Here is a 25,897-nt window from a genome sequence, read left to right on the forward strand (position 1 = left end):
CTGTGAAAATCTTACAAAGGGACACAGATGTAATCTCAACATTTTATTTCATAAATCTTTGATTGAAAGTGAAAGTATGGAGAAGGAAATGGCAACCCACTCCAGTATTCTTGCCTGGAAAATCCCATGGACCCAGGAGCCTGGTAGGCTGCAGTCCATGGGGTCACAAAGAGTTGGACACGACTGAGGGACTTCATCTTCTTTCACCTATATTGAAAACAACTGATTATGTGAACTCCCTGCCTTTGTTGGTAGGTTACTTTATACTCCTCACAAAAGCTCAAAGTTGTTTATTCCAGTTTCATCTGTTTGAGGAAACTCAAGATAAAATCATCAGTTAAAAAAAAAAAGAAAGAAAGTGAAAGTATTAGTTGCTCAGTCGTGTCCAACTCTTTGCTACCCCGTGGACTATATCCCGCCAGGCTCCTCTGTCCATGGAATTCTCCAGGCAAGAATACTGGAGTGGTTGCCATTTCCTTCTCCAGGGGATCTTCCCCACCCAGGGATCAAACCAGGGTCTTCTGCACTTCAGGCAGATTCTTCAGTCTGAGCCACCAGGGAAGCCCAAATATTTGATTAGGTCCTATTTATATTTGATTTATTTCTATATGCAGTTGCCCAACTTTCCCAACAGCTCTTTTCACCTGAGATTTTTTTTAACAACAAAAAACACAGATTAAGGAAGAAAAACAGTGTATTAGCCTGTATGGGGGAGAAACCCACATGAAGAGTAACTCCAGTGGCCAAATGAATCCTGGCACAGCAACCATGTGAAGGAGGGGGAGAAGCTTGAGAGAAGCAGGGTGGAGAGAAGGGGAATTCATTGAAGCTGTTACCACCCCTGCCAGTTTTATTGGCAGACCGATTCAATGGACATGAACTTGGGCAAACTCTGTGAGGGACAGGGAGGCTTGGCGTGCTGGCAATCCACGGGGTTGCAAAGTCGGACACAACTTAGCAACTGAACAACAGGCCCTGCCAGGCCCCATGACAGAGCAGTGTGCTGGGCAGGGGAGGGGCCTGGCTGGCTCTGCTCCGGGGAACAAGATCAGAGCAAGAGGACCGCGCTCCCCCGAGAGGAGCTGCGGCTTCAGCCCCAGGACAGGGCATGGATTCTCCCTCAGCATCACTGCTTTTCTTCCTAAAGCATGTCCCTGAGTCTAAACTTCTCCATACAACAGCGTGGGTGGTATTTTGTACACAATTTGGAAAGTACATTCCTCGGGAGACAGGATTGGCTTAAGACTTTTTATGTAGACCATTTTTAAAGTCTTTATTGAATTTGTTAACAATACTGTTTCTATCTTGTTTTGGTTTCTTGGTTGTGAGGCATGTGGGATCCCATCTCCCCCACCAGGGATCAAACCTGCACCCTTTGCATTAGAAGGCGAAGTCTTAACCACAGGCCTGCCAGGGAAATTCCGAGACTGGCTTTTGTTTTGTGTGCTTTGGGGTTTAGGAGCAAGTTATTATCAGGAGTAATCACCAGTTACATCCTTCACTGCTTCTGACCTAACATCCAAGCTATTTACCCAGTGGATGGTGACAGGATGCTCTGGCAGAGACCCAGGACCTGCCAAGGGTAGAAATATTTGGATCAACATCTCCAAGTATGGAGCCTGTGACTTGAGCATGTGGAGCACAGTAGCTAATAATAAAGATCTAAAAGCAGACTTCCTTGTTCAAGGCCAAGCTCTTGGCAGTTGGCTGGCTGCTCATATGTACGTTCCTTTCCCTTCGTGTACCTGTTTCTCCTCTGTAAAATGGGAGGGATAATAGTTAATAGTATGTTCCTCACAGGGGATGCTGAGAAGGCTGAAAAGTCACCCACAGAAGGTACCTAGTAGCCACTTAGTAATGTTGGAACTTTTACTCTTACCACCCTTGAGCAGAATTATAGGCCCAAGAGAACCAATCTTTTTTTTTTTTTTTTAAGAAAACATGTTTTACTTTTGGCTGTGCTGGGTCTTTGTTGCTGCACTGGGCTTTTCTCTAGTTGCAGCAAGCAGGGGCCACTCGTCACTGCAGTGCAGGGGCTTCTCATGGTAGAGCACGGGCTCTGGGTGTGCGGGTTTCAGCCGTGGTCGGAGCTCAGCAGTTGTGGAGCACGGGCTCAGTTGCCCCGTGGCATGTAGGATCTTCCCGGCCAGGAATCGAACCAGTGTCCCTTACATTGCAAGGCAGATTCTTAACCACTGGACCACCAGGGAAGCCCCACAATGGACCCAATCTTGAAATCCCTACTCTACAAGACAGATCACCTCAGCCCTTAAGGATTTCCTGCCTGATACCAAACAAGTCCGCACCCCCGAGTGTAAAAACCAGGTCTGATACTTGTGTAGTGGGCACCCAGCTAGTCTGTCAAACAAATTACTCAAAGGATTTTATTTTTAAGCTTATATACACATTTATAAGTACATATATGGTGTATTTTATATACAAGGTTTTGGTAGCTATTAAAGACCAAGTGCCTACTGGAAAATTCTTTTCTACAAGAATAAAGTATGGAGAACAAAGCAGTGGAGGAGACAACTACATGGATACGAAGAGTGGACACTATTTCCATAATCAGGGACAGAATCTTTGCCCTCTCTTCCCTCCTAGGTGGTCACCACAGAACAGAAAATTTCGATCAAGGACAGAGCTGGTCAGGGAGCTGGTTCCCAGACGGTGAAGGAGAGAAGGGGAGAGGGGCACACACACAGGCGTGCTGGCAGTCGCGGCAGCCTCGCCTCGACCCCTGGCATCTCAGCCCCAAGTGTGGGCATCCGGTCACTGTGGGAGCGAGGACTGCCCCCCATGAGCTCAGTCCTCCTGCCGGACCACAACATCTGAAAGATCCTTGGTTCCTTCCAGCTTCAGGTTCTGAAGGAAGATCAAACACAGGTGAACACTAGTGTACAGAAGATACAGGAATCAGAAAACAAACTTGAAGGTAACAAGGTGGTAACTACGAAGAACCGGGTTTGTCCCATGATTATAAGTAACATTGTCAACAGCGAATATAACCTGCATGATAAAGCTGACTCCAAACCTTTGTCAATTGCTGGAAGGAAAACAAAATGCAAGCCTGGTTCCTGCCACAATCTCTGTAAAGGACCAAGGGCTGGGCTGGGAGGAACTGGGGGAAGTGACAGGGAGCCCACCAGGGGCCACGGCACATGTGTATCAGCCCCATCCATGTGTGGCCTTCCTGCCCTGCCCGAAACCTCCCCCTGGGTGATGCCATGACACCCACACTCTCTCTCCCATCTCTGCACAGGCCTCCCACTTCCTCTTGGACCCTCCCACCTCATGGATCCTCCACCAACCCTAGGCAGCTGTCCCCTCAGGACTAAACAGCTGTCAGAAGCCCCTTTCCACACCGAAGCCTAACTGCACTGGAGGCAGGCATGTGTGTTGGCACACCTTCTCCTGCCAAAAATGGAAAGCACACACCTCACCTCCCCCATGACGGCTGAGGAGGAGCTCGTCACCAGAGGCTGGTGAAGAGTCCAGATGGGAATGAAAAACTGGGAGAAGGTGGACCAGCACAAGTGCCATGCTCCGGCACAACGTGTTGTGTGAGATTTGTCTTGGCGGCTCTTAAGCTCTGAGTCACCACGGATCCCAGTGAATTATCTGGTAACTGTCAGCCAGTGCTAGCAGTGAGATCTCCTCAAACAGTCCAAAGGTCAGCCCAGCAGGTCCTGGTCTGGGAACATCTTCTGATTCTTCCAATGCTGAGCACTCCAGGGCCCCTTAGAGAAATCTGATCATAGCAAAGCAAGCAAAGCTGTCTCTGCTGCTGGGGGAGGCGAAGCGGTGGCAGAGCACGTGGACCCCAGTGAAGCCTGCAGTCACTCGTGCTTCCCAGCATGTGTCTGCCCAGCCCCTGTCCACCTGGGAGCCGAGGGAGGATAATGAAGCCTCGCTCTCACAGCAGACACAAGGCCCCAGCCAGTGCTGACCTTCCAGCTGGCTCCATGATGCAATCCCTCACACCTTCAGAATGTGGACTCAGGATATGCTTCTGAGCTCTGGGGGCAGCACTATGTTTTGGGGGCCTCGCTGGGCTGGGAGAACACACCCAAGGGACACTCCACCACACTGACGCCCAGGAGGATGGTGTGGATTCCAACCATGCTCAGGGAAGCTGGCAGTGACACTATGAAGGTGTCCAGCTCTGGCCCTGGTGATGCTCGTGGCTTGTGCTGCAGCCCAGCCCAGTCCTGGACACACGAGAGGACACCGAGTTTCAGGCAGCGCCAAGTGCCTGGGCTTGCTGGCTGTTTCGATGGGGTGCCTGCCTCCCAGAAGCGTCCACTAAGACAGGTCTCGCCAGCTCCATAGCGACTGCCCCACGGCCACTCCGCTCAGTCAGCTCTCTCCTAGCATCTGTCTCCTTCCTGCCTCATTGCTCCCCTCTTTTCTCCACCATGTTTCCCAGCTGTCCTGACTTTGACACTGGCAGAATTTGGCCTTTGACGCCCAGTGATGTAAAAGCACCTTACATGTTTTCAAGTTGGGAACTGACAGATCACAATTTCAGCATCTAAAATTTTCCCACTGGGATCCTCCTCATAATTTTCATCTCTAATCATACATGTTGGCCTTTTTCTCAGTAATTTTCAGTATCTGGTTAATCCTCTGGGTTGAAGGTAGGTACTACATAAGTCACTGCATTTAAGATGTACCATGAGGCTGCCCGTGACTAATAAAAAGCTCCTGTAGGCCGACTATGCTTACCGGGTCTACCTACCTTTTCATTGGCTAAATGTAGGAGACACGCAAAGGCCAGAGGTATGGAGAGGTTCTGAGCCATAAGGGGAGGCAGACTGTGAAAGAAAAAGGCCAGGAAGTATTTAGCTGTCACTGCAACTCCAGGAACAAAGGCGCTTTCATCAAGTATGAATACACATGCCCAACGAATAAACTAATGGAAACAAAGAAATATTTCAGATGCCTTTTAGAAGCAAGTTTTTCCAGTTTCTTATTTGGAAATATTTCCTGTTCTATTCTAGCCACTGGTACAGAAAATTGCCTTTTTTAAAGGTGGGCTACGTTAACTCACTTATCAATGCACAGAAGGAATGGAAAAACTGCAAGAAGTGTGAAAATGGCAGATCCTGTGCGGAGGGGGGGCTCTATTACACCAACAACTTGGGGAGGAGCGGGAAGGGGGAGGAGAGGTGAGGAGAAGGGGGAGGCAGGGCCAAGTCTGCTGGCACGCACATACTTCTTCTGCAGGTCCTTTGTGAGACTGCTGAGTTTCTTGTCAGCCCCCTCCTCAAGAGGTCCTGCTTCTCCATTCTCACTGTGGTTTACCTGACAGAAGAAAGGACACTTAGGGATCAGACTGGGCCCAGTTTACTTTTTGACAGCAACATGAACCTATAAAGCTGGAACTCAAAATCAAGGAAAGCCTGCGTTGGAATGAAACCGAAACAATTTCTTTGGTGCATTTTGAAGAAAAAAGGTCCATCTGTGCCACCTTCTGTGTGACCCGCTGGTTCATACACTTGGTTCATTTCCGTTTCAGAGGTCTGATGTCTTCCTTGTATTTCTGAACAACTGTTTTCCACGTTCACGCTACCGATGTTGGAGCGCAGACACGAGCCACGCCTGCCTCTGTGCTCGGCACCCGTGAGTGGAACCCGTTACCTCTGCATCTGCCTGCTTGGGGATCTCCATCAGCAAACTCCACATGCTCTGCTTCAACTTCTTCATGTCCATCTTTTTGGCAGTCTTGGCATACTGAATTTCAATTTTATTTACCTGAAAACGGTATGTGACAAGTAAAACTAAGCAGAAGAAAGAAGCATTTACCATTGGCTCTTTGAAAAAAAGTCTGGAGATGAAATGATGAAAAAACCTAGTTTACACTACCAAATTTGAGCCTTCTTTGGACATATTAAAATAGAGTCCCTCATTTCAAGCTATTGATAATTTCTTTTTGATCAAGTACAGTCTTCATTAAGGGTATACTGGAATTGCAGTTCAAAAGAGACAAGTGAATCAAATATATATAAAAGCACCAAGCCTGCCATTTTGGTATGGAATAGATGCTTGATACGTGGTAACTTTATATGAGTTGAATCTGGCCTAGATTTTCCAGAGCTAAATACCTACCCTTACCCAGCCCATTTCTCTTTCTGCAGGCTTCACTCACATACTGCATGTGCATAGCAGGCTTGTCCCTAATCATATGGTTTATCACACTCTTTGGAGAGATGGCTGGTTCCACACAAACATAATCAGCATCAGCCCATTCTGTACAGCCTTATGTAAGAATCAGCCACTTACAGAGTAACGAGTTAAAATCAAGAAGGAAAAAAAAATCAAGCTCAGACCAATACGATTCTCATAAAAGAGGCAAATTAAGCAGCTCTCAGGCAAACAACATCATATGTAAATCATGGCTTTGTCTTTACCTTCTGAGGCTCAGCTACCAGATTTGACTCCCCATAAGTGGTGATGTCCGATCCATGGACTTCAGATGCCACACTGTTGTCTTGTGTTGTTGCAGGTGGATGGTCAGAATGGTCAAGGGTTCCAGCTGGTCCCACAAATAAGTCATCAGACTCTTCATAATCGCTGTCAGCGGCCTGGGCAAGGAAATAGCTCTTCAAGTTAGGCAGAGCTGTGGGAAGGGCTTAGAAATAGCTTTGCCATAGATCCCATACCCAGCAAGAACAGAGCACCTGAGAGTTCATGGGCTTCGAGGTCCTCTAGTCATCTTCCTGTTGCGCAAAGACTGTACTAGGGAGGCATCTGTTAACTAAGACCTCTGCAGTGAGAGTTCAAGGGAACACGGTCATCACCACAGCGTCCTGTCTCTAGACTGTTTAGGATCTCATTTTACAGAACGCATTCCTGAAACCCCAGAGACATGACCTGTCAGCTGGCCAGCAGCAGGGGTCCTGCTGGGAGCTGGTGACAAAGACATTCTTGGACTGAGCCCAGCAGGAACAGACCAGATCTCTGGGTGGGGCCTAGGAGGTAGGTTTTTTAATAGGCTCTCTGGGTGATTCTTACATACACTAAATTTGAGGAGCACTGGTCAAGGGGCCAACTAGATTTTCACTAAAATATAAATAACAGCTAATTCTCTTCCAAGTAAGAAAACACAGTAAATAAACTATTCTTCCTATTCTTTCTCCTCTCCTCACTTTCAAGGACACATGGGGCCTAATATCTCCCCCTCTGTCAGGATATCTCATTCACAGAGTCACAGAAGGGATTCTGAGATTATATAGTCTAACCAAGATCTAAAGGTGAGGAGCAGTTTGTACAAGTTCACAACGTGTGAACCAAAATCATGGCTATGAACGTGGTCTCCTGAGATCCACTCCATATACCTTTTTCCCCAGTAGATCACACTGGCATCACGTGTCTATGCGTTTTTGTCTCCCCACCCAAAACTTTAGCTCCTAAGAGTGGGAAGAGTGTTTCTTTTCCTCTGAAATCTCAAAATAGCCAAGATAAGTGCTTTGTACAGGCTAAACACTCCATCCACATGTTGACGGTTTATTGGACTATGTCTACTTTTCTCCTGCGTCCAGAGCTCAGTGTGAGCAGGCCAAGGTCTGGCTGCTCCCCGGCTCTGCTCAGTTCCGAGGCCTGGGGCAGGGCAAGCACATACAGACCCCCACCTGGTCAGAATGTCCTGCAGCCTTCTGCCCTATAGGAAAGGACATGGGAAGCAGAGACCCTGCTGAAAAGAGAGGAAGGAGTGTTTGCCCCTGCTTACCTGTAACCCAGGGCAGAAGTTGGAGGTGTCGTTAGGGTTGTTGTAATCATAGTCTCCAATTTCTTCATAATGCTCAGTCCCTGCCTTCTGGCCTCGGGCCACCTTCAGTAACTGAATGAAGGAAAGTACAGCTTCAGAGAGCAATTTCTAGAAAAACAGCTAGTAAACTAGGCTGGGGAGATGACCTTAGTTTCAACGATACACATCCCAGAACATTAGGGTTATAAGGGCCCTGGGAAATCATCTCACCCAGTCCACTTCTCAACTAACCGCCCAGCTCCACTCTAGAGCAAGCCCAGGGCAGCAGGGCTCCTAGCCGCCAGCTATCCCAGATACGCTGGAGCAGCCAGGCTGCAATTAGGTCTGCCCACAAATTTATCTGAAAACACGTTCCTTCACTAAAAACAAAACCACCTACGCCTATCTGAAAAGAAGTCCACTTGTGGCTGCTATTGACCAATTTTGACAGAAAACTCAATCACTGTTGTAACTCACAGGCAGCCAGTCCCACTCCTGGGGCCGTGACTGCTCCCCACGAAGCCCTTCCTTCTGCCACCACACCCGTGGCCCAGGAACCGCCTTCAAGGGGTCTCACAGAACAAGTCTGCCTCCTCTCCTGGGAGTGCCTGTTCACCACAGCCCTTCAGATTTGCAGGCCTTTAGGGCACTGATCTTCATCTAGGGTGTGTCTTTGGGGTGGAGGAAATAGGATTAAAGTTGTGTAGTTTATAGAAGCACACTGAATATTTTAGTATAACGTAATATAATTACATACTCCAAAAGGAGCCCCCAAACCTCAATGTTTTTATAATACAAATCCAAAAATAAATAATATATTTTTATTAAGAAATGCCCACTTTCTCCCACTTTTCTTCATATGATGATTTCTAAATCCCTCTCCATGTGGAATACTCTCGAAACACTCTAAACTGTCCATAGTCTATTAGAAATGTTTCAGGAAGGGTATGTGAGACCCCTCAAGTATTGACTGGTTGCTATTAACATTGCTCTTTAAGATATTAAAGAAAATGGGTGGTTGACCTGTACAGTCTCTAGCCAGACTGGGTGTTTGTTTAATAATCATCTGGTGTCTACTTTCCTCTATTTAATAGTCACTTTTCTAGTGTTGCTCTCCTGGAAGGATGAAGTGAGGAATCCTGGGCTTCTGCCTGGCTGCCCTGATAAACATGAAGGGAAATTTGTTCCTGTGGATAATCAGAAGCAAGAATTCTTTCCTCTCTAAGAAACAATGATGGAAAAAAACACACAAAATACAAAAAGACAATTCCTGGAGTACAGTGATGCAATGACCTTGTTTTAACCATTTTCACATCTGAAAATGCAAATTACCACCTAAGCCACACTCTTCAATGTTCATAGTCAGGGCTTGAGAGAGAAGGTGGCTTGTGGCTAGGAGAGTGGCTGAGGCTGGTCAGTTTGGTGGGGTGTCCCACTGTCTCCCTTCAGGCCCCCAGTAGCCTGCCTCTGCGCCTCCACCTCAGGGCTCTGTTTGCTGACTCAAGCAAACAGCTGCTGCGTCTGATACTGATCGTGGCCGTGGCTGCTTCTGCTACTGCAACTCGGTCTCTCCTGTATTTTTTTAAATTGAGGTATAATTGACATATAACATTATATTCATTCTTTCTGAATTTTTAAGAACATTTCTCTTTACTGAACAGTATTGATTAGAAAGAAAATGACCAGTGTTAAATTATAAAAACAGAATGTGCAATATCAGTGAATTCAGGGAACTGTATATGTATCATTGAGACCTGTGGAGAGACAGGTAAACTAATGCAGAGGAAACTGTCAACTGTTTGCAGACTTGACACCACAAGATGAAAACAACCAGGAATGCAAATGAGCAGAGGGCCTGGGTAAAACAGAACTAAGCACGACCCACTGCCTGGTTGCCTCGGAAACAGGAATACATGCTTGCTGCTTAGCATCAACAGAGGGGCCACAGGCAAATGAAGTTGAACAGGCGTTGAAGGGGTGCAGGCGGGCTGTGCCGTACTGGGGCACCGAGGACTGGCAGCTGCATCACCCTGCACAGCACAGGAGGCCTGAGTCTATGCCATGATCACGGGGAGGCTATGGGAGCTGGAGCGAGCACCTGGCTACTGAATCCACAACTATAATGAGAATGAAAGAATCAAGAAATAACCAACACCTTGTAAAAACCTTGACAGAGCGCTGTTTATCCCCCTTGCACGTGAGGAGGTAGGCCAGAGTGTCTAGGTGAGGTAACTTCATCTGTCCTGTGAACTTTACCCTCCAGCTCTGCCTTCCTCATGCCATCTCCTGGCAACTGCCCTGGGCTCAGAGGCATCCCTCCTCACACTCTCCTCCTCAGAGGCACCAACGGTCACACTACCGGCTGCTGATCCCTCCGACGCTAAGAAGGGGTGCAACAACAGCATGACCTCAGGGAACCAAAGAGCAGCTTTACCCTGGTGCCTGGTTTGAGATGCAGCTGGACCAGATTTTCAGTCTCATACTGGAAATCTGTAGGAAGAGTAGTGGCTCTCCAATTCTGGTTCTCCAAAGTGAACTTGGTCAGAACAGTAACAGCCTATTGATTTTAAAGAAAAAGAAAAGGGTAGTTTTTATGCATCTTTAATAAAAATGGTCTATATACATACAGCTGCAACAGTCTTCTCCCTTCTGTGTAAAGGAGTGATTCTGTGAGACATTATTCATGGTGAGTCTCTCTGCCACTGAGTCTGGGACTATTTCAGTTCCTTCAGGGACTGAGAGAGAATGAAACCATCCATTTACTCTGAGAGTTAAATTTACAATGAATTCTTAAAAACCACAGATGAAAAGGGAAGAGGAGTGCAAAGAATTAGTGAAAGCACAAAGGCTAATAAATCTAGCACAAACCTTTGTTTTTCGAAAATGTACATCAAAGTCAATATCATCGTCAAAGTCAATTTTAAAATCCTTCGAGCTCTTCTTTCTGCGCTCTGATTGTGAAGCAGTATCATCTGCAGAAATGAAGTCAGATGTCAACACTGCTCACCTCTTTGGCCTATTTATTTACTCATCCTGCGAGATCACTTGACAGCCTCACTGATGGTGAGACCGTATTTGTATCTGAGCATCAGAACAGCACTAGAAAGGGCAAATTTTATACCTAATATTTATCCTTATGATCTGTGTTTTTGCTGAGAAAACTCAATAAAAGGTATGCTAATTAATCACTTCTTTTCAAAGAGAGAATGCAAAACACACAATGCTGGTACAGCCCTGCAGAGGGCTGCAGAGTGCTACCTGTGCAGTAACTCACATGGCACCTCCAGACCCTTCCCACTTGGAGGCTTCAGTCTTAACTGATCCCTCATCCTGGGCCAGGTCAACTGACTATCCAACTGGGAGGCTGCTTATCCTGTGTATTTCCTACAGCTTGTTGGGAGGTACAAGACTATGATGGGCATTTTCCCTTCCTGGGCTGAAAGGCTGACTGGCTGGTCATCTGCACTATCTTTTCTTAAAAGTTCTGTCTAGAAGCACATACGTTTCTGTCGAGGTCTAAAGCGCCAGTGATCCGGGCCAGCCCACATCGACATGGTGCGGGGGCTAAAGTAGGAATACTCTCCAGGCTTCATGGACAGAAGGGGACATAAGGTCCAAATGTCTCCGTCCCCGAGGGGAATCACTTCGTCTCTGCAACACATAAGATCCGTTTTTATATGTACAGTCATATGTGTGTCGATGTAGACAATACAATTGTGTATTTACACGTAAAGCAGAATACTACCCAGCTGAAGACACTACTTTTCCACAAATGAGCAACATTGCTAAGAGTAAGTCCAACATAAATACATCATTAGTAATCCTTCAGTTTATTCAGTCAGTGCTTTTGCTTCTCTTCATTTTATAACAACACGATCATATCTATGCAAGTACTTTGAATGCTTCAAAGTGCTTCATAAAGTGCAAGTTTACCCACTTGAGAGATAAGAAAACAGAAAGAAACTGTTTTTATATAAGACTACATGGCTAGCAACTTCACTTTCACCTTTCCCTTTCATGCACTGGAGAAGGAAATGGCAACCCACTCCAGTATTCTTGCCTGGAGAATCCCAGGGACGGCGGAGCCTGGTGGGCTGCCGCCTACGGGGTCGCACAGAGTCGGACACGACTGAAGTGACTTAGCAGCAGTAGCAGCACATGGCTAGTAAAATGCCAGAGCTGCGGACTGGACACCATTCCCTGAATCCCAGCCTCAGGGTCTTCCCACACACAAGCCTTCCTGCCACATGACATGATCGTCATATTTCTTCACCATCTTTCCATAAAGGAAGGCTCTGCTAACACTGCTGTAGTTCCTACTGGAAGTGAAAACAACTAATTTATGTCTCCCACATGCCTGGGGGACAATAACCTCTCTCTTAAACCATCTGGCCTGTATTTCTTGCTGGGTATGAAGGGTCTAACTGGCCCATCCAGCATGGCAGCTTTGCATTGGTGTTTCACACTTTCTGCAAGGCAACTAAAACGTGTCGGGTAGGTTTCACTTACAGGCCCTGCCAGGTCAGAAAGCCTGTTAGCATTGCTGTACTGCCCTCTAAAGGGAAGACAATGACGACCTTTTCACCTGTACTGACCCATACCTATAAATCCCCTCTGTATCAAACCTTATGGTATAAGATAAAAGCTTTAAAAGGACTTTGCTTTCACCTACGGAACCTTTTTATTTTATCCAGTAAACTGTACCTGTACATTTAAGGTGTAATGAAAAGAATTTTTAAAATTAAAATATACTAAAAAATCCCCACTTCTAGTCTGTAAGTGCCTTCCTATGTTAAGTAGTAACTGTATTGCACTCTGCTGTATTTCTCCCAGGGCAAGAGAGAAGGTGGCTTTGGGAGCATCCCCACTCAAATTCTCGGGTACTCGTCTGTCAAAATGCTGGCAGCTGAGCTGGCAGTTTGTTGGGAACTTAGGGGCAAAGCCATAAAGAGCTTGGCTCCTATCTTCTGAGAGTCGGACTTCTTCTGAGGGCCAGAACTAGACTGAGGTCCTGGAGGCTTGACCTCTAGCCTTTTAATTACTCTTTCAATACAATATAGTGCTATGTGGCAGGCACCCGACTCCCCAACTCAACAACTAGCCTAATGCAGTCTACCCCTCCGTCAGGCTTCTCTCAATCCCTTTGGAAGAAGTGTTTATTTCTCCTACCCCCACCCCACCCTACCGCAACCACAGTCCCTTCCTTCAGTTTAGCACCAGCTCAGTCATGCTGCATGAACCCCTGCAGATTAAAGGTCTCAGCTGTCTCCTAGCACCTCAGCCAGCATGCAGCAGAATGCCTCAGTCTTGCAAGCAGAGCAGGCTGTGGTCAGGGCTACATCACAGACTAGGTCTTTAACCACAGGGAGCACATGCACCCAGGAGATCAGTGAGAGAGCACACGGCCCCACCGCTGCGGAAGATAGAGGGCACCTGAGCCGCCCTAGGTCACAAAGCGCTTTCTCAGTCATGTCCTTACTAAGGTACGATGTGCACGGTGGTCAAAGGGCTGCCATCCAGGGACCAATCACACAGGGCTTCCTGCAAGCACTGGTAGTTATAATTCAGCATTGCTCCACCCCACCTTGAACTAGAGAAGCTCTTAAAGACCTTGCAGTACAGTACAGTGTTTTCAACCCTGTGTACAGCACAAGCCAAAGCAGATCTGGGGAAGTCATGAGGCATTCCTGGCCTTAGACATTCTTGAGTTAGTGCCCTGGGGTGGATCCTTCCATCCATAGCTCATTACACATGGCCAGACTGGTCAAGGGTGCTGGGTAACTCCCCAGCTCCACCCTTACTTACCCTCTCTGAACCTGTTTCCTCACCTGTAAAATGGGGTAACAGGACCTATAGGGTTGTTGTAAAGATTAAGAGATTATTTTTATATATTATATAAATTATGTGAAATATGCAGGTAAGGAACCTGGCAGAATATCTGGCACAATCAGAATAATCAGGAGCTCAGGAAACATCAGATACTACAATACTATTAATATTATCATCAAGCCCCACTCACTCACTTTACAGGTGAGAAAACAAAGACCCCAAAGATGAAGCCACTTGCCCCACGTCTCCCAGCCATCCAAGGCAGGGTCGGGTCTAGTTCAGTTCACACACTTGCTGAGCTCCCAGGAAAGGCCAGCACCAGGCCAGGGGCAGGCATTTCAAGGCAGACAAAACCCTGGACTAGAACCTAAGCCCTGTGCCCCTAACGCACTCACTCAGTAGGACGGAGTCTAAGATTTTATTCTAACTGGGGAGAGAAATGGAGACATTTGTTCAAATGTATTCAAAATAACCATCTATGGGTTATATGGTTATAACAAAATAACAAAACGGAAGCGACTAAAACCCTCGCTACATCAGTTCCTCAGATGCCACCTCACTGTTTACAAAAAGCGATAGCTCTTCTCTGACATTTCAAAATAACATTTAAAGAGCTCATCCCACCGATCTGCCTACCATTTCCCACTTCTCGGAAGACAGGATGGGAACAGGGACAAAACCACAGGTTGGTAATAGCGCACATCAGGAAAGGAGGTTTCTAAAGGGTCTGGGGGGGGGGGGTGGGAGTAATTTTTCCTTGAGGTCCACACAGCCCCCTGACTTCTACTCAGATTGAAGAGGCACTGTTGATCTAATCACTCCCCACGTGGGCAAACAACTTGAGTCAAGAAAGCATGCTCAGCCTGGACACACTCGGCAAGGCTCTTGAGGGAACTTTTGCCTTGGTGGGAAGTTACGCTGGACAACTTCTATGGTTTCACCCACACTGAACCAGCTGGGCTGTCCCTGACCCCAGACTTGCTAAGCCACTGCTATGGGCACAGGGTCATCAGAAGGTCTGTCTGTTCTAGTCTCGTGGAATCTGGCATACCCAGGCCCATTCAAGACCTTTAGAGGCCCTCACACAGCAGGACTGTGGGATCCTGCTTCCAGATCATATTCAAAATTAACATAACATAACATAACCTAGTAAGTACATATAATAAAGATTAACCAAGTTCAGATTTTCCTATGATGCTTACTAGAGTAATCAAAAATCTAACTTACTAGAGACCAATTCTACCATCTCCCCAATCTCATATGCTCAATTTTACCTGCTGCCTTAGTTTTCCTTGCTTTGCTCATCCCCAGTCTACCAATCTGATAACCAACTCTGCTCAGACCCCCTGCCCTTTAGGTGGGGCCCACTTTCTCTCAGTAATCAATACGTAAGTCTGTTTTCTGCCTATAACTGAGATGGAGTGATTTAGCCAAAAGCCAGACCACGTCCAGGGTCTTGAAAGGGAGCACAGTCCGTGCTACCAAAATGGAAGTGGTGAGGACAGCCAACGCTGAAGGAGCTACTATAGCCCAGCTTTTTATGTCGTAGTCTCATGCTTATCGACTCCTGCAATGTCAGGCTTATGATCAGTAAGTGGCTGAGCCGATATTCAGAGGCAGATTGATTCCATCATGAGTCAGAATGGCTCAGCCGGTGTAACAAGACACACCAGCCCAGCCGACCACAGAGATGAAATCGGACTGTCCCAGCAGGACATCCGGGAGAACTCCCATGGGAACATTTCCCGTGGCCCTGAGCGCCTTACTGGCAGCTTTGAACCTGGCAGGGCTCCTTCCAGCTCCTGAGCTCGGTGCGATCCCCAGCTGCGGTCTGGTCTGCTTCATCGTTAGCATCGAAGTCATCCTCCAGGGGCCTGTTGGGGAAGTCCTCGCAGTCACTGTCCTCCACCTCGGCGTTGAGGTCAAACACCTGATCGTTCTTCTTAAACTTGTCCACCAGGGCTGACACTGACTGGAAGAGACAGAGAGCTCCCCAGTCCCCCACATTTCCATCACCGCCCCTGCCACTGCTGGAAGACCCGCCCCACTGGAGGTGCCTTCCTCCCCCACACCCGCCTCCCCAGAGCCAGTGTTCTCACAACAGCAGAGCGCTGAGGAAGTTTATATTGTGTGGCACAGGATGGAGCTGTATTGTCGTCAGGCACATTTTGTAAAACACGAAACCGGAATCTGCATCCTTTAACCCCATGTTTAAACAGTTTTCCATGGAGACCATTTATTTTGGAGGTTGTAGTAAGTAGACTAAAGGGGGCCAGGCTAAAAATAGAGGAAAACTTCACACATGACAATTTCTCAGGAAACTCTGTGCCAAGGGACTCAACTCTGAAGAGCAGGAAATTCCTTGAGCTTGACAGCAGCCTAAGAGACCAGATGCCACTGGGACAGCCATGTTTGAGAGTAAATCTGATAAGACTGCGCACCCAGGAATGGAAGGACTGCCTTACTTACCCTGGGGGGCAGACAACAAGAAACACAGAGCTGATCCCCACACACTGCTGCTGCTGCTTAATGGGCCTGCCAGAGGACAGCGCATGGCCCCACTCCCAGCCCTGCCCCAGTTAGTCCCTACGGAGGAGCCAAAGCAAATACTTTCTGTACTGCCAGCTAAATAAAAATGATGCCACAGTTTTGGTTCCCACTGAGCAGAACTCATCTCAGGCCATCTCACTGAAACCACAAGCTGCTGGAGAAATGCCCAGGGCCCTTAGAAGTCCAGAAATTGACCACACCTCATTATGTGCTTCACTGTCCCATTTAGTGAACTGGAAGCCGGCCAGGGAAGGGCAGATCTGGCGATCTTCCGTGCACTGCTGCAGAGCCACTGGGAGGACAGGAAGATCACAAAGTGGGGTCAGAGCAGGATGGAGACGTGCCTCAGCCCCTGGGGATGACTGGAGCAGCCCCGTGGCGGGGGAGGCGCAGCCACCTCCCGTCCTCGGACAGAGGCTGGCTGGCCGCCGATCTGTGTGCCAACCACTCTACCAGGAGAGGACGTGTGCTAAGGCACACATCTGTGCCAGAGGTAGGCTCCACACTGGTGTTCCAGGAATCGGGAAAACACCAGAGCAGAAACCTGAAGCACAGACTTTTTAACTCTGAAAAGGACTCTGTGTCCCAGGCTGGAGCTGGGAAATCAAAAACCCATCCTTAAAGCGCACTAATTGAACAGACAATTGTGCAATGTCACTTATTTTAGCCCCAAACTAAACTAGATACAGGCTTCCCTGATGGCTCAGTGGTAAGGAATCTGCCTGCAGTGCAGGAGATGTGGGTTTGATCCCTGGGGCAGGAAGATCCCCTGGAGAAGGGAATGGCTACCCATTCTAGTATTCTTGCTTGGAGAATTCCAGGAACAGAGGAGCCTGACATGCTGCGGTCCGTGGAGTCCCAAAGCAGTTGAACATGACTGAGCAACTAAACAACAACCAAACTAGGTACAGATTACCTACCTCACAGGATTAGAGCCTCAGTTGAGTGCATACACCTGGACAACTGTTAGTACTAAACAGTAATTCTTAGCAAATTCTAGACAAGGACAGGAGGAGAACGGGCACCATAATATCAGTGTGGTCCTGCCGAGGGGAGGATAAATTCCATGTATCACAAAATCGTCTCGTGCTAGTGCCTGGCCTTCACACTGCCTACCACATCCTCAGAGGATCCCTCAGCAGTGGGAGGGGACAGGCTGGATGGGTGGCAGGGGGCGGTGGAAATCACTGCTAAGCCAGTATAAGGGACCGACAACAGGACAGATCTGTTCTCAGACCACCATGGAGGATCTGAAGATAGTTCATACAGCCCTTTTCTCCTCAGGATCCCCTGGATTAATAACAAGTGAACACAAAGCCTCTGGTGCAACAAGTGTCTTACAGCCCCTTTCCCAAGTCCAATCTATCACCCTCCAGAGAACCAGCTGCCCACAGGGCACCAGAAGGCCTTAGGACACATAAACCATGAGCACTGGCTACTATTGTTCAAGACTCCATGCTGCAGAGAGGCCAAAAGTGAGTTTCTCCTGGAAAAAAAAAAAAAAAAAGCCCACTTTGTCTTTCCAGAGGAACCTTCTGGGTAAATAAGCAACACAAGAGCACAGTGGGCTTGCTAGCCATAGTTATATACAGAAACCTCTCTGATGACTGAACTGCTCTGGTAAGAGGCGGCATTGGACTCACCTTTTAAGTCAGTCATTTCCACCCAGCCCAAATCCGGCAGCTCGGGAGGCTCCCCGCTGGAGAGGGTCTGGATGTCGGCGGGAAAGAGCAGCACACTCCTGTAGTCTGGGCAGTGGAGGGTGGAGAGAAACACGCCTGCTGTGCTGCACTCATCAAATGAGGCTGCTGTCTTCTGGAACATGGGGTCGACCTGAGTGCAGGAACAGCGGGGACCCCCAGAGTTATAGGACGCAGCCAGAGGAAACAGGAAACCCCATCACTGGACCCTGCTTGTTCGCAGTTGCATCTACGGGATCAAAATGTCTCTCTGCACATGATCAGCTGACCAGGTAAAACCCCACCTGCTTCAAAAGGAGGGCTGTGCGTGCTCAGATGGAGAAAGGCACACAGTAAGTGGTGACAAGCTGTTACCACGTCAATGTGTTTGCTCACAATATTCCTGGACAGTATCCTTCTGCTGGTCTCTCCCCACAGTCAGTGGTGGGTTCTGTTAAGACTTTACTTATTTGGCTGTACTGGGTCTTCCCTGCTACGCATGGGCTTTCTCTAGTTGTGGTGAGCAGGGGCCACTCTAGTTGTAGTGTGCAGGCTTCTTACTGCAGTGGTTTCTCTTGTTCTGGAGCGAGGGCTCTAGGTGAGCGGGTTTCAGTGGTGGTGACTTGAGAGCTCTAGAGCACTGGCTCAGTAGTCATGGTGCACGGGCTTAGCTGCTCCACGGCATATGGAATCTTCCCAGACTAGGAATCAGACTCACGTCCCCTGCATTGACAAGCAGGCTCTCAACCACTGGATCACAAGGGACGCCCCTCTACCGTCACTTTTTGAACATCTATCTCTAGTAGACTGCTACTACAACAAATTCCGCTGACTTATAAAAAGTTTGTATGAGGGATTCACAGAATCCCATCAGTTCTCTGAACAACAATATTTTCAAAGATGTGAAAGAAAGAACCCATATAAGAGATCCAGGCAAAGGACAGGCAGAGTCATCAGGATTAGATGGCTGGGTTACACAGGGGAGAGGTGGTCAGAAGACCTCCAAGGCTGAGGTCAAGGTGCTGCTGCTGCTGTTAAGTCGCTGCAGTCAGGTCCGACTCTGTGTGACCCCAAAGACGGCAGCCCACCAGGCTCCCCCATCGCTGGGATTCTCCAGGCAAGAACACTAGAGTGGGTTGCCATTTCCTTCTCCAATGCATGAAAGTGAAAAGTGAAAGTGAAGTCGCTCAGTCGTGTTCGACTCTTCGCAACCCTGTGGGCTGCAGCCTACCAGGCTCCTCCATCCATGGGATTCTCCAAACAAGAGTACTGGAGTGGGTTGCCATTGCCTTCTCTGGGGTCAAGGTGCAGGAGGGGCATAACCATGTGTCATCAAAGCCCCAAAGGAGAATGGGGCACAGAGGACAGGGCCAGGCACAGGCACACAGGCATGTGTGGCCAGAGGGCAGGAGCCGCCTGGGACTCTCCAGGAGGCCAGTGACAGGGAAGAGGTTGGGTACTGGGTTCACAGGTCTTCCTTATGGCTTAGGACAAGGCTACTCTGCAGACAGCGGCCCTTAATTATGAGGATGGACATGGCTTTCCAGCTCTTTACTGGCCCCCTCAACCCAGAGCCCAACCTCATCAGAACTGAGATTCTTCTCTCACTTCCTGATAAGTGAGTCCCAGAAAAGCACACACGGCACCTCTGTGTTCCGCCTCCTCATCCCTCACCCAGTCAGTACAAGGCTGGGTGGGCTTTCCCAGTGGGCGTTATCTCTACCACCTACCTCTTCCTTCCCATCCTCACTGCTATCAATATAACCTCTGCCTGAGTTAACCTCTGCCTGAGTTAACCCTTATCTCTGCTCTCTCCTATTTTTTTTTTTTTTTTTAGTTCTACCAGTTTATTGCTACCAACCCATTTCCCTCCACCCTCATGCACGCGTGCTCAGTCATGTAACCCCATGGACTGCAGCCCACCAGGCTCCTCTGTCCATGGACTTTTCCAGGCAAGAATACTGGAGTGGGTTGCCATTTCCTTCTCCATCTCTCCTATTTCTTATCCTAAAAATACCAGAGGAGCTACTCCCATGCCCTTCCTCAAAGGCTCACCACAGCAATGGTTTTCCTCCTGGATCCCACACCTCCAAGGTCTTATGCAGGTAGTTACTGAAACTCAGCATTTCAGAGAGTCAACACCAAATCTGCACACTGACCCACATTAACAGATGAAAACACTAAGATAACTTTCCTTACTTATGCCTAGAATTAGATTACATCAGTGTGAGAACAATGGTTCTTTCACGTGAATTAGATTTGACTTACATCTTTGAGTGACTGAATGGGAAAATGAATCACTGTTGGCTGTGCAGTCTGGAAAAATGAGCTCTTTGAAATAAGGGTCCCAGCAGGGGAGAGAAGCAGTAAAAGCAGGCCTTGGTAGACAGCAGACTGCAGGATGAAGTCTAGAGTCATTTCAGGAGTAAATCCTCCCCTCTAGTCCAACTTGGACACTGTCCAGCTGCTGAAGGAACCAGAACTTTCTTTGCTTCGTGACCTCTACTTGTGCTTCTGCCCGGAGTCCCCTTCCTGTCACCACCTGGCAAACACCTACCCACCCTTCACAGCCCAAGTCAAATCTCACCTCTTCCATAAACTCTGACCTCCACCCACTCCGGTCTCCTGAGTAGGAACCTTGACCTTCCTCACATTGTCTGTTTGTGCTCTCCTGGCCTGAAGAACTAGAACATAAGCAGGCTGGACCCCCCATGGCAGCAAGAATTCTGTACACAATAGAGCTCTGTCCAAACCAGATCAGCTCACATGCAAACAAGGGTTCTCAGCTGGTCCAGACCCACCCACAGAACATCTGCTTCCCCATCTTCTGCCATCATCCAGAGAATGTGGGTTCAACAAACTGGAAGTTCCAATGAAACTTCAAATTTTAGGTAAGTGTGCATCCCCTCCTCCTTTTTTATCTTCATTCTTTCGGTTATTACAAGTTTACTGGAGGTTACAGAGCAAAAAAGGCTTTCCAGTGTTGGGGTTCTTGGTGTTTCTTCAACACCCTGTTGATTCACTTGCATGAACAGACCACAGCCCGACAGCCGCAGGCTTGCAGGGAGTGGCATTGCTTGTTCTTGTGTTCTCTCTCTAGGACAATGGAGAGGCCAGTGTAAGCGTCCTCAGGCTCCCCAGAATTGGGTTTACCTGGGAAGAAAGAAGATGGTCGGAAAAGAGAATTTCCAACCATGCTGTAGAACATTTCAGTGTAGAACCAAAAGCATGAGCAAGAATGATGGTGAGGGACTTCCCTGGTGGTCAGTGGTTAAGAATCCACTGCTAATACTGGGGACACCAGTTCCATCTCTGGTCCAGGAAGATCTCAAGGAGACCCAAAGTGTTGACTGGCCATCAGACTACGTTTCCCTAGTCCCTCCACTCAACACCCTCCTGATGACTGTCTCCTACCTAATTCTCTGCTCAAATCTCCAACATGTTCCTCCTTTACACTTGCTGTCAGTCAAAGATCTGGCTTATTTCACTGATGGGGGCAGAAGTGGGTGGAAGGGGAGACACAACCAGAAGAGAATATCCAGAATGTGCCCATGTGCACGCACTCAAGCCCCACCGCTCATCAGCCACTGTGCTCCTCCGCCAAGCCCCATCTAAGCTGTCCACTCCTTGACCTCCTCACCCACTCAAATACCACTCTAGCATTTATCCTCCCTTTTCTGCATCATCAATAATTCCTTCTCCACTAGATGGGTGCCATCAAGAAGTAAACACGCTGCTAATTCTCCCATTTTTTTAAAAAAGGGTATTTTTCACGGAATTAGAACACATAATTATAAAATTTGTACAGAAACACAAAAGACCATGAATAGCCAAAATAATCCTGAGAAAGAACAGAGCTAGAGGATTCATGCTCCCAGACTATACTATAAAACTACAATAATCAAAACACTATGGTATTGGCACAAAAAATAGACCAATAGGGACTTCCCGGGTAGGCCAGTGGTTAAGAATCTGCCTGCCAATGCAGGGGACATGGGTTTAATCCCTGGTCTGGGAAGATTCCACGTGCCATGGTGCTACTGAGCCTGCAAACTGCAACTACTGAAGCTGATGGGCCCCAGAGCCCATGTACAGCAGCAAGAGAAGCCACTGCAAAGAGAAGCCCACATACTACAATTGGAGGAGCTGTCTCTTGCCACAACTAGAGAAAGCCCACACTCAGCAACAAAGACCCACTGCAGCCAAAGATAAAATAAGTTAAATTAAAAAAAAAAAAAAAAAAAAGACAAGACACAGAGATCAATGGAACAGGATAAAAAGCCCAGAAATGAATGCATGCACTTATGGTCAATTAATCTATGACAAAGGAAGCAAGAATAAACAACGAGGAGAAGACAGTCTCTTTAATAAATGGTGCTGGGAAAACTGGACAGCTACATACAAAAGAATGAAGTCAGAACACTCTCTAACACCATACACAAAGATAAACAAAATGGACTGAAGACCTAAATGTAAGACTGGAAACCATGAAACTCCTAGAAGAAAACATAGGCAGACACTCTTTCATATAAATCATAACATTATTTTTTGGATCTGTCTCCTAAGACAAAGGAAACAAAAGCAAAAATAAACAAATGAGACCCAGTTAAACTTAAAAGCTTTGCACAGCAAAGGAAACCACTGACAAAATGAAGAGACAATCTACTGAATGGGAAGAATAATTGCAAATGATATGACCGATAAGGGGTTAAAATCTAAAATATATAAATAGCTCATACAATTCAAAAATCAAAAAAACAAAACTCAATCAAAAACTGTGCAGAAGACATAAACAGACATTTTCTCAAAGAAGACATACAGATGCCAAACAGACACATGAAAAGATGTGCAACACTGCCAATCATCAGAGAAATGCAAATCAAAAAAATGAAATATCACCTCATACCTGTCAGAATTGCTACCATTAAAAAAACCACAAATAACAAATACTTTGTGGAGAAAAGGAAACCCTTGCATATGGTTGGTGAGAATGTAGGGAAATTAGCAGCCACTATGGAGAACAGTATAGAGGTTCCTCAAAAAACTAAAAACAGAACTACCATATAATTCAGTAATTCCACTCCTGGGTATACATCTGAAGAAAATGAAAACATTGACTTGAAAAGATATATAGTACATGCATCTCAATGTTCATAGTGGCATTGTTTACAATAGTTGAGATACGGAAGCAACTTAAGTATCCATCAACAGATGAATGGATAAAGAAGATGCTGTGTATATGTGTGTGTATATATATATGTGTGTATATACACATTTACTCACACACACACATATACACAATGGAATACTACTCAGCCATTAAAAAAATATGATGTTTTGCCATTTGCAACAACATGACTGGACCTGGAGGTTATTATGCTTAGTGAAATAAGCCAGAGAAAGACAAATACTATATGTTATCACTTATATATGAAATCTAAAAAATAAAACAAAGCATGTTTATAACAAAATAGAAACAGACTCAAAGATGTAGTGAACAAACTAGTGTTTACCAGTGGAGAGAAGGAAGGGACATGATAGAGGTAGAGGACTAAGAGGTACAAACTACTATGCATAAAATAAATAAGCTATAAGAACATAATGCATAATACAAGGAATATAGTCAATATTTTATAATAACTTTAAATGAAGTATAATCTATAAAAATTCTGAATCACTATGTTGTACACTCAAAACTAATATAACATTGTAAATTAAATAAATTATACCTGAAAGATAGTTTTTAAAAATTAAAAAAAAGAAGATATTCTGCAAATATTACCATGTCAATAAATACTACATCATTGTTTAGGAAAGAAAACAAAAAACCCCCACAAAAACTCTGGACCTTACTTTCCCTGCATTTGCCACTCTATTACTCTGCCCCAATTTATAGCAAAACTCTTCCAAAAAACTGCCTCTCTCCCCACTTGTTTCCCTCTGCCCAATTTTTTATGAAAAAATTTTCAAACCTACAAGAATGTTGAGGTAGTCATAAGAATCCCTGTTTAACTTTCACCTAAATTCCCAGGAGGTGACATTTTTCATATTTGCTTTTTCCCTGTCCCCTGGTCAACATAATCTTCTTGAAAGTGGGTATTACAAGACTCTGGCTCTCTGCTAGTTATTAACCTACCTTCTATGCTCTGCCCTGTGATGTGCGGCCAGAGCTCCCTACTGGGCTCCACCAAAAGGAGGCACTAGAGGGAGATGGTGGGGCTGGAAGGAGGAGAAGGGACTCGCTTCTTTCCGTAGGACTCCCGTTGCTGGGAGTGTCAGCCAGCAGAGATGCTCCACCCCAGCAGCGATGCCCCACCCCAGAAGCAGCCGAACTTCACTTGTACTTTCTACTGACACTCACAGAACCAACCTTATCCAGAGCCAGTTAAGATTCACCAGCACCAGCAGGGATGCCCTCCTCAGAGGTCTGGGTCCTGAGTCCCAGGCTCCTCCTTCAAACTCAGCCAAGGAGCACCCCTTCCTTGGAGGCCTGAGCTGCACCTCCCCGGGGCCCCTTCTCCAAGCTCACCAAGGCCTAAGGCCGCCATATTTGACACAGTTGACCATTTCCTCCTCCCTGAAACTCTCATTTCAATACCACACTCTCCTAGTTTTCCCCCAGCCACTGGATGTTTCTTAGTCAGCTTTCTGAACTCTTAAGATAGGGGTACCCCAGGGCCCCAGTCCTTTTTCCACATACACTTGTTCCCTTGGTGATCAATTCCACTCTCGTGACATTAATCACCATTTACTAATGTTGTGCAGGTAAGAGAAATAACTGAACCCATTGTTGGTGGGAGAGTAAATTGATACAACCATTTCTGAGGGAACAGAAATTCCGTGTCTCAGAATTTTTTTACAAATATACTCATGGAAGAATGTAAATATGTACAACAATGTTCACTGAAATTGTTTTTAATAACAAAATTTTTAAAAAAATTTGTAGCAACATCTGTTTGCTTTAAATTAACTGCTAATTTATAAAGAGGCCTCTGGAACCATTCCTTTAAGCAGATTCCTTGGATTTGCTAAATCGTGTAAGGTTGTTTACAGCAAGGACTCTGGAGGCAGACTGCTTGCTTGGTTTCATGCACCTCAATTACCTCTCCATAAAATGGAGCAAGGGTGTTGTAAGGACTGAATGGGCTGTCACAGGCCTAGGGCAGCAAGATGTGCCCAGTAGACACACAATAAATGTTAGCTGTCGTCACCACTGCTGCATGCACTACAGAAGAAAATACATGTTTTAATCAATTGGTTTTCTCAGTAATTTGCCATCTCCTTGTACTCAATCATTCTGAAAACAGGGAGGAAAACAGGGACCTGCCCTCTTCAGTCTTCATTGAAAAGCTGAAGGATGACAATGCAGAGAGACCAGTTGAATGTTTTACTGCCCTGAGGCCCCAACAAGCACATGCCAGCACACTTCCACCTCTGAGGTTCTGAATTAGTCAGAGACCACACTGGGCACACAGTTCCTCACCTCGCACCTTCGATCAGCGTTGGAGACGTTGAGGTTGTTTACATTCTGCTCAATGGTTTTGCACGAGTGCTTCTTCCTTGGCTTTGGGGCCTTCTTGGCTGTTCCTGTTTCAGTTGCACTTCCATCTGTGAGAAGGAGTAAGACTGTGCACTGTAGGGGCTGCTTTGGAGCATGTACTGAATCTATCAATACAAGCTCTTCAAACTCTAAAGAGTGATCATCATTGCAACATACGCCATCCCCTCAAAGCAGCAGACACATCTAATCCTCAGTTGAGGGAGAAACCAAGCTACTAGATTAAGTATCTGGCTTCTGATACAAGTCAATTTCCAAAGACACATTCCCCCCAAATCAGAAGCTCCCTAGTTGGTGATATTTACTCAATCTTGTCTAAATAAAATCGAAAAGCTTTTATAAGGCCCTTCTCTTTTCCAAAACAAACAAGCAAATCTAGTGTTTGAGTATCTTCTGAAATACAATTCTGAAAAATGCCCATGTCTTCAATAGAATGGGAGCTGATTTCCTGTGACTTCATTCCAGTATGTTACTTGAATAACTACCTGCTACGCCCTTTAAAAAGTCCCTTATATTCAGATCCCAGCCCAT

General features: G+C 46.6%; 1 protein-coding gene across 2 annotated transcripts in view; it reads right to left on the reverse strand.

The window, feature by feature from the left end:
- Positions 1 to 2,370: 2,370 nt before the first annotated feature.
- The window catches only part of NCAPH (non-SMC condensin I complex subunit H), a 32,603-nt gene continuing 9,076 nt past the window's right edge, over positions 2,371 to 25,897 (reverse strand). For both annotated transcript variants that reach the window (XM_081484728.1, XM_081484729.1), the window contains exons 6-18: positions 25,292 to 25,416; positions 17,773 to 17,962; positions 16,330 to 16,421; positions 15,346 to 15,551; positions 11,253 to 11,401; positions 10,619 to 10,722; positions 10,185 to 10,307; positions 7,733 to 7,843; positions 6,414 to 6,587; positions 5,644 to 5,757; positions 5,219 to 5,307; positions 4,742 to 4,817; positions 2,371 to 2,865 (exon numbers count right to left, since the gene is read on the reverse strand). In XM_081484728.1, coding sequence (XP_081340854.1) covers positions 2,806 to 2,865; positions 4,742 to 4,817; positions 5,219 to 5,307; positions 5,644 to 5,757; positions 6,414 to 6,587; positions 7,733 to 7,843; positions 10,185 to 10,307; positions 10,619 to 10,722; positions 11,253 to 11,401; positions 15,346 to 15,551; positions 16,330 to 16,421; positions 17,773 to 17,962; positions 25,292 to 25,416 — 1,613 coding nt within the window. In that variant the 3' untranslated portion in view covers positions 2,371 to 2,805. The remainder of the gene's footprint in view (positions 2,866 to 4,741; positions 4,818 to 5,218; positions 5,308 to 5,643; positions 5,758 to 6,413; positions 6,588 to 7,732; positions 7,844 to 10,184; positions 10,308 to 10,618; positions 10,723 to 11,252; positions 11,402 to 15,345; positions 15,552 to 16,329; positions 16,422 to 17,772; positions 17,963 to 25,291; positions 25,417 to 25,897) is intronic.

Source organism: Giraffa tippelskirchi, chromosome 4 (genome assembly GCF_054371585.1).
Source record: "Giraffa tippelskirchi isolate mGirTip1 chromosome 4, T2T-mGirTip1v1.2.pri, whole genome shotgun sequence".
Lineage (NCBI taxonomy): Eukaryota > Metazoa > Chordata > Mammalia > Artiodactyla > Giraffidae > Giraffa > Giraffa tippelskirchi.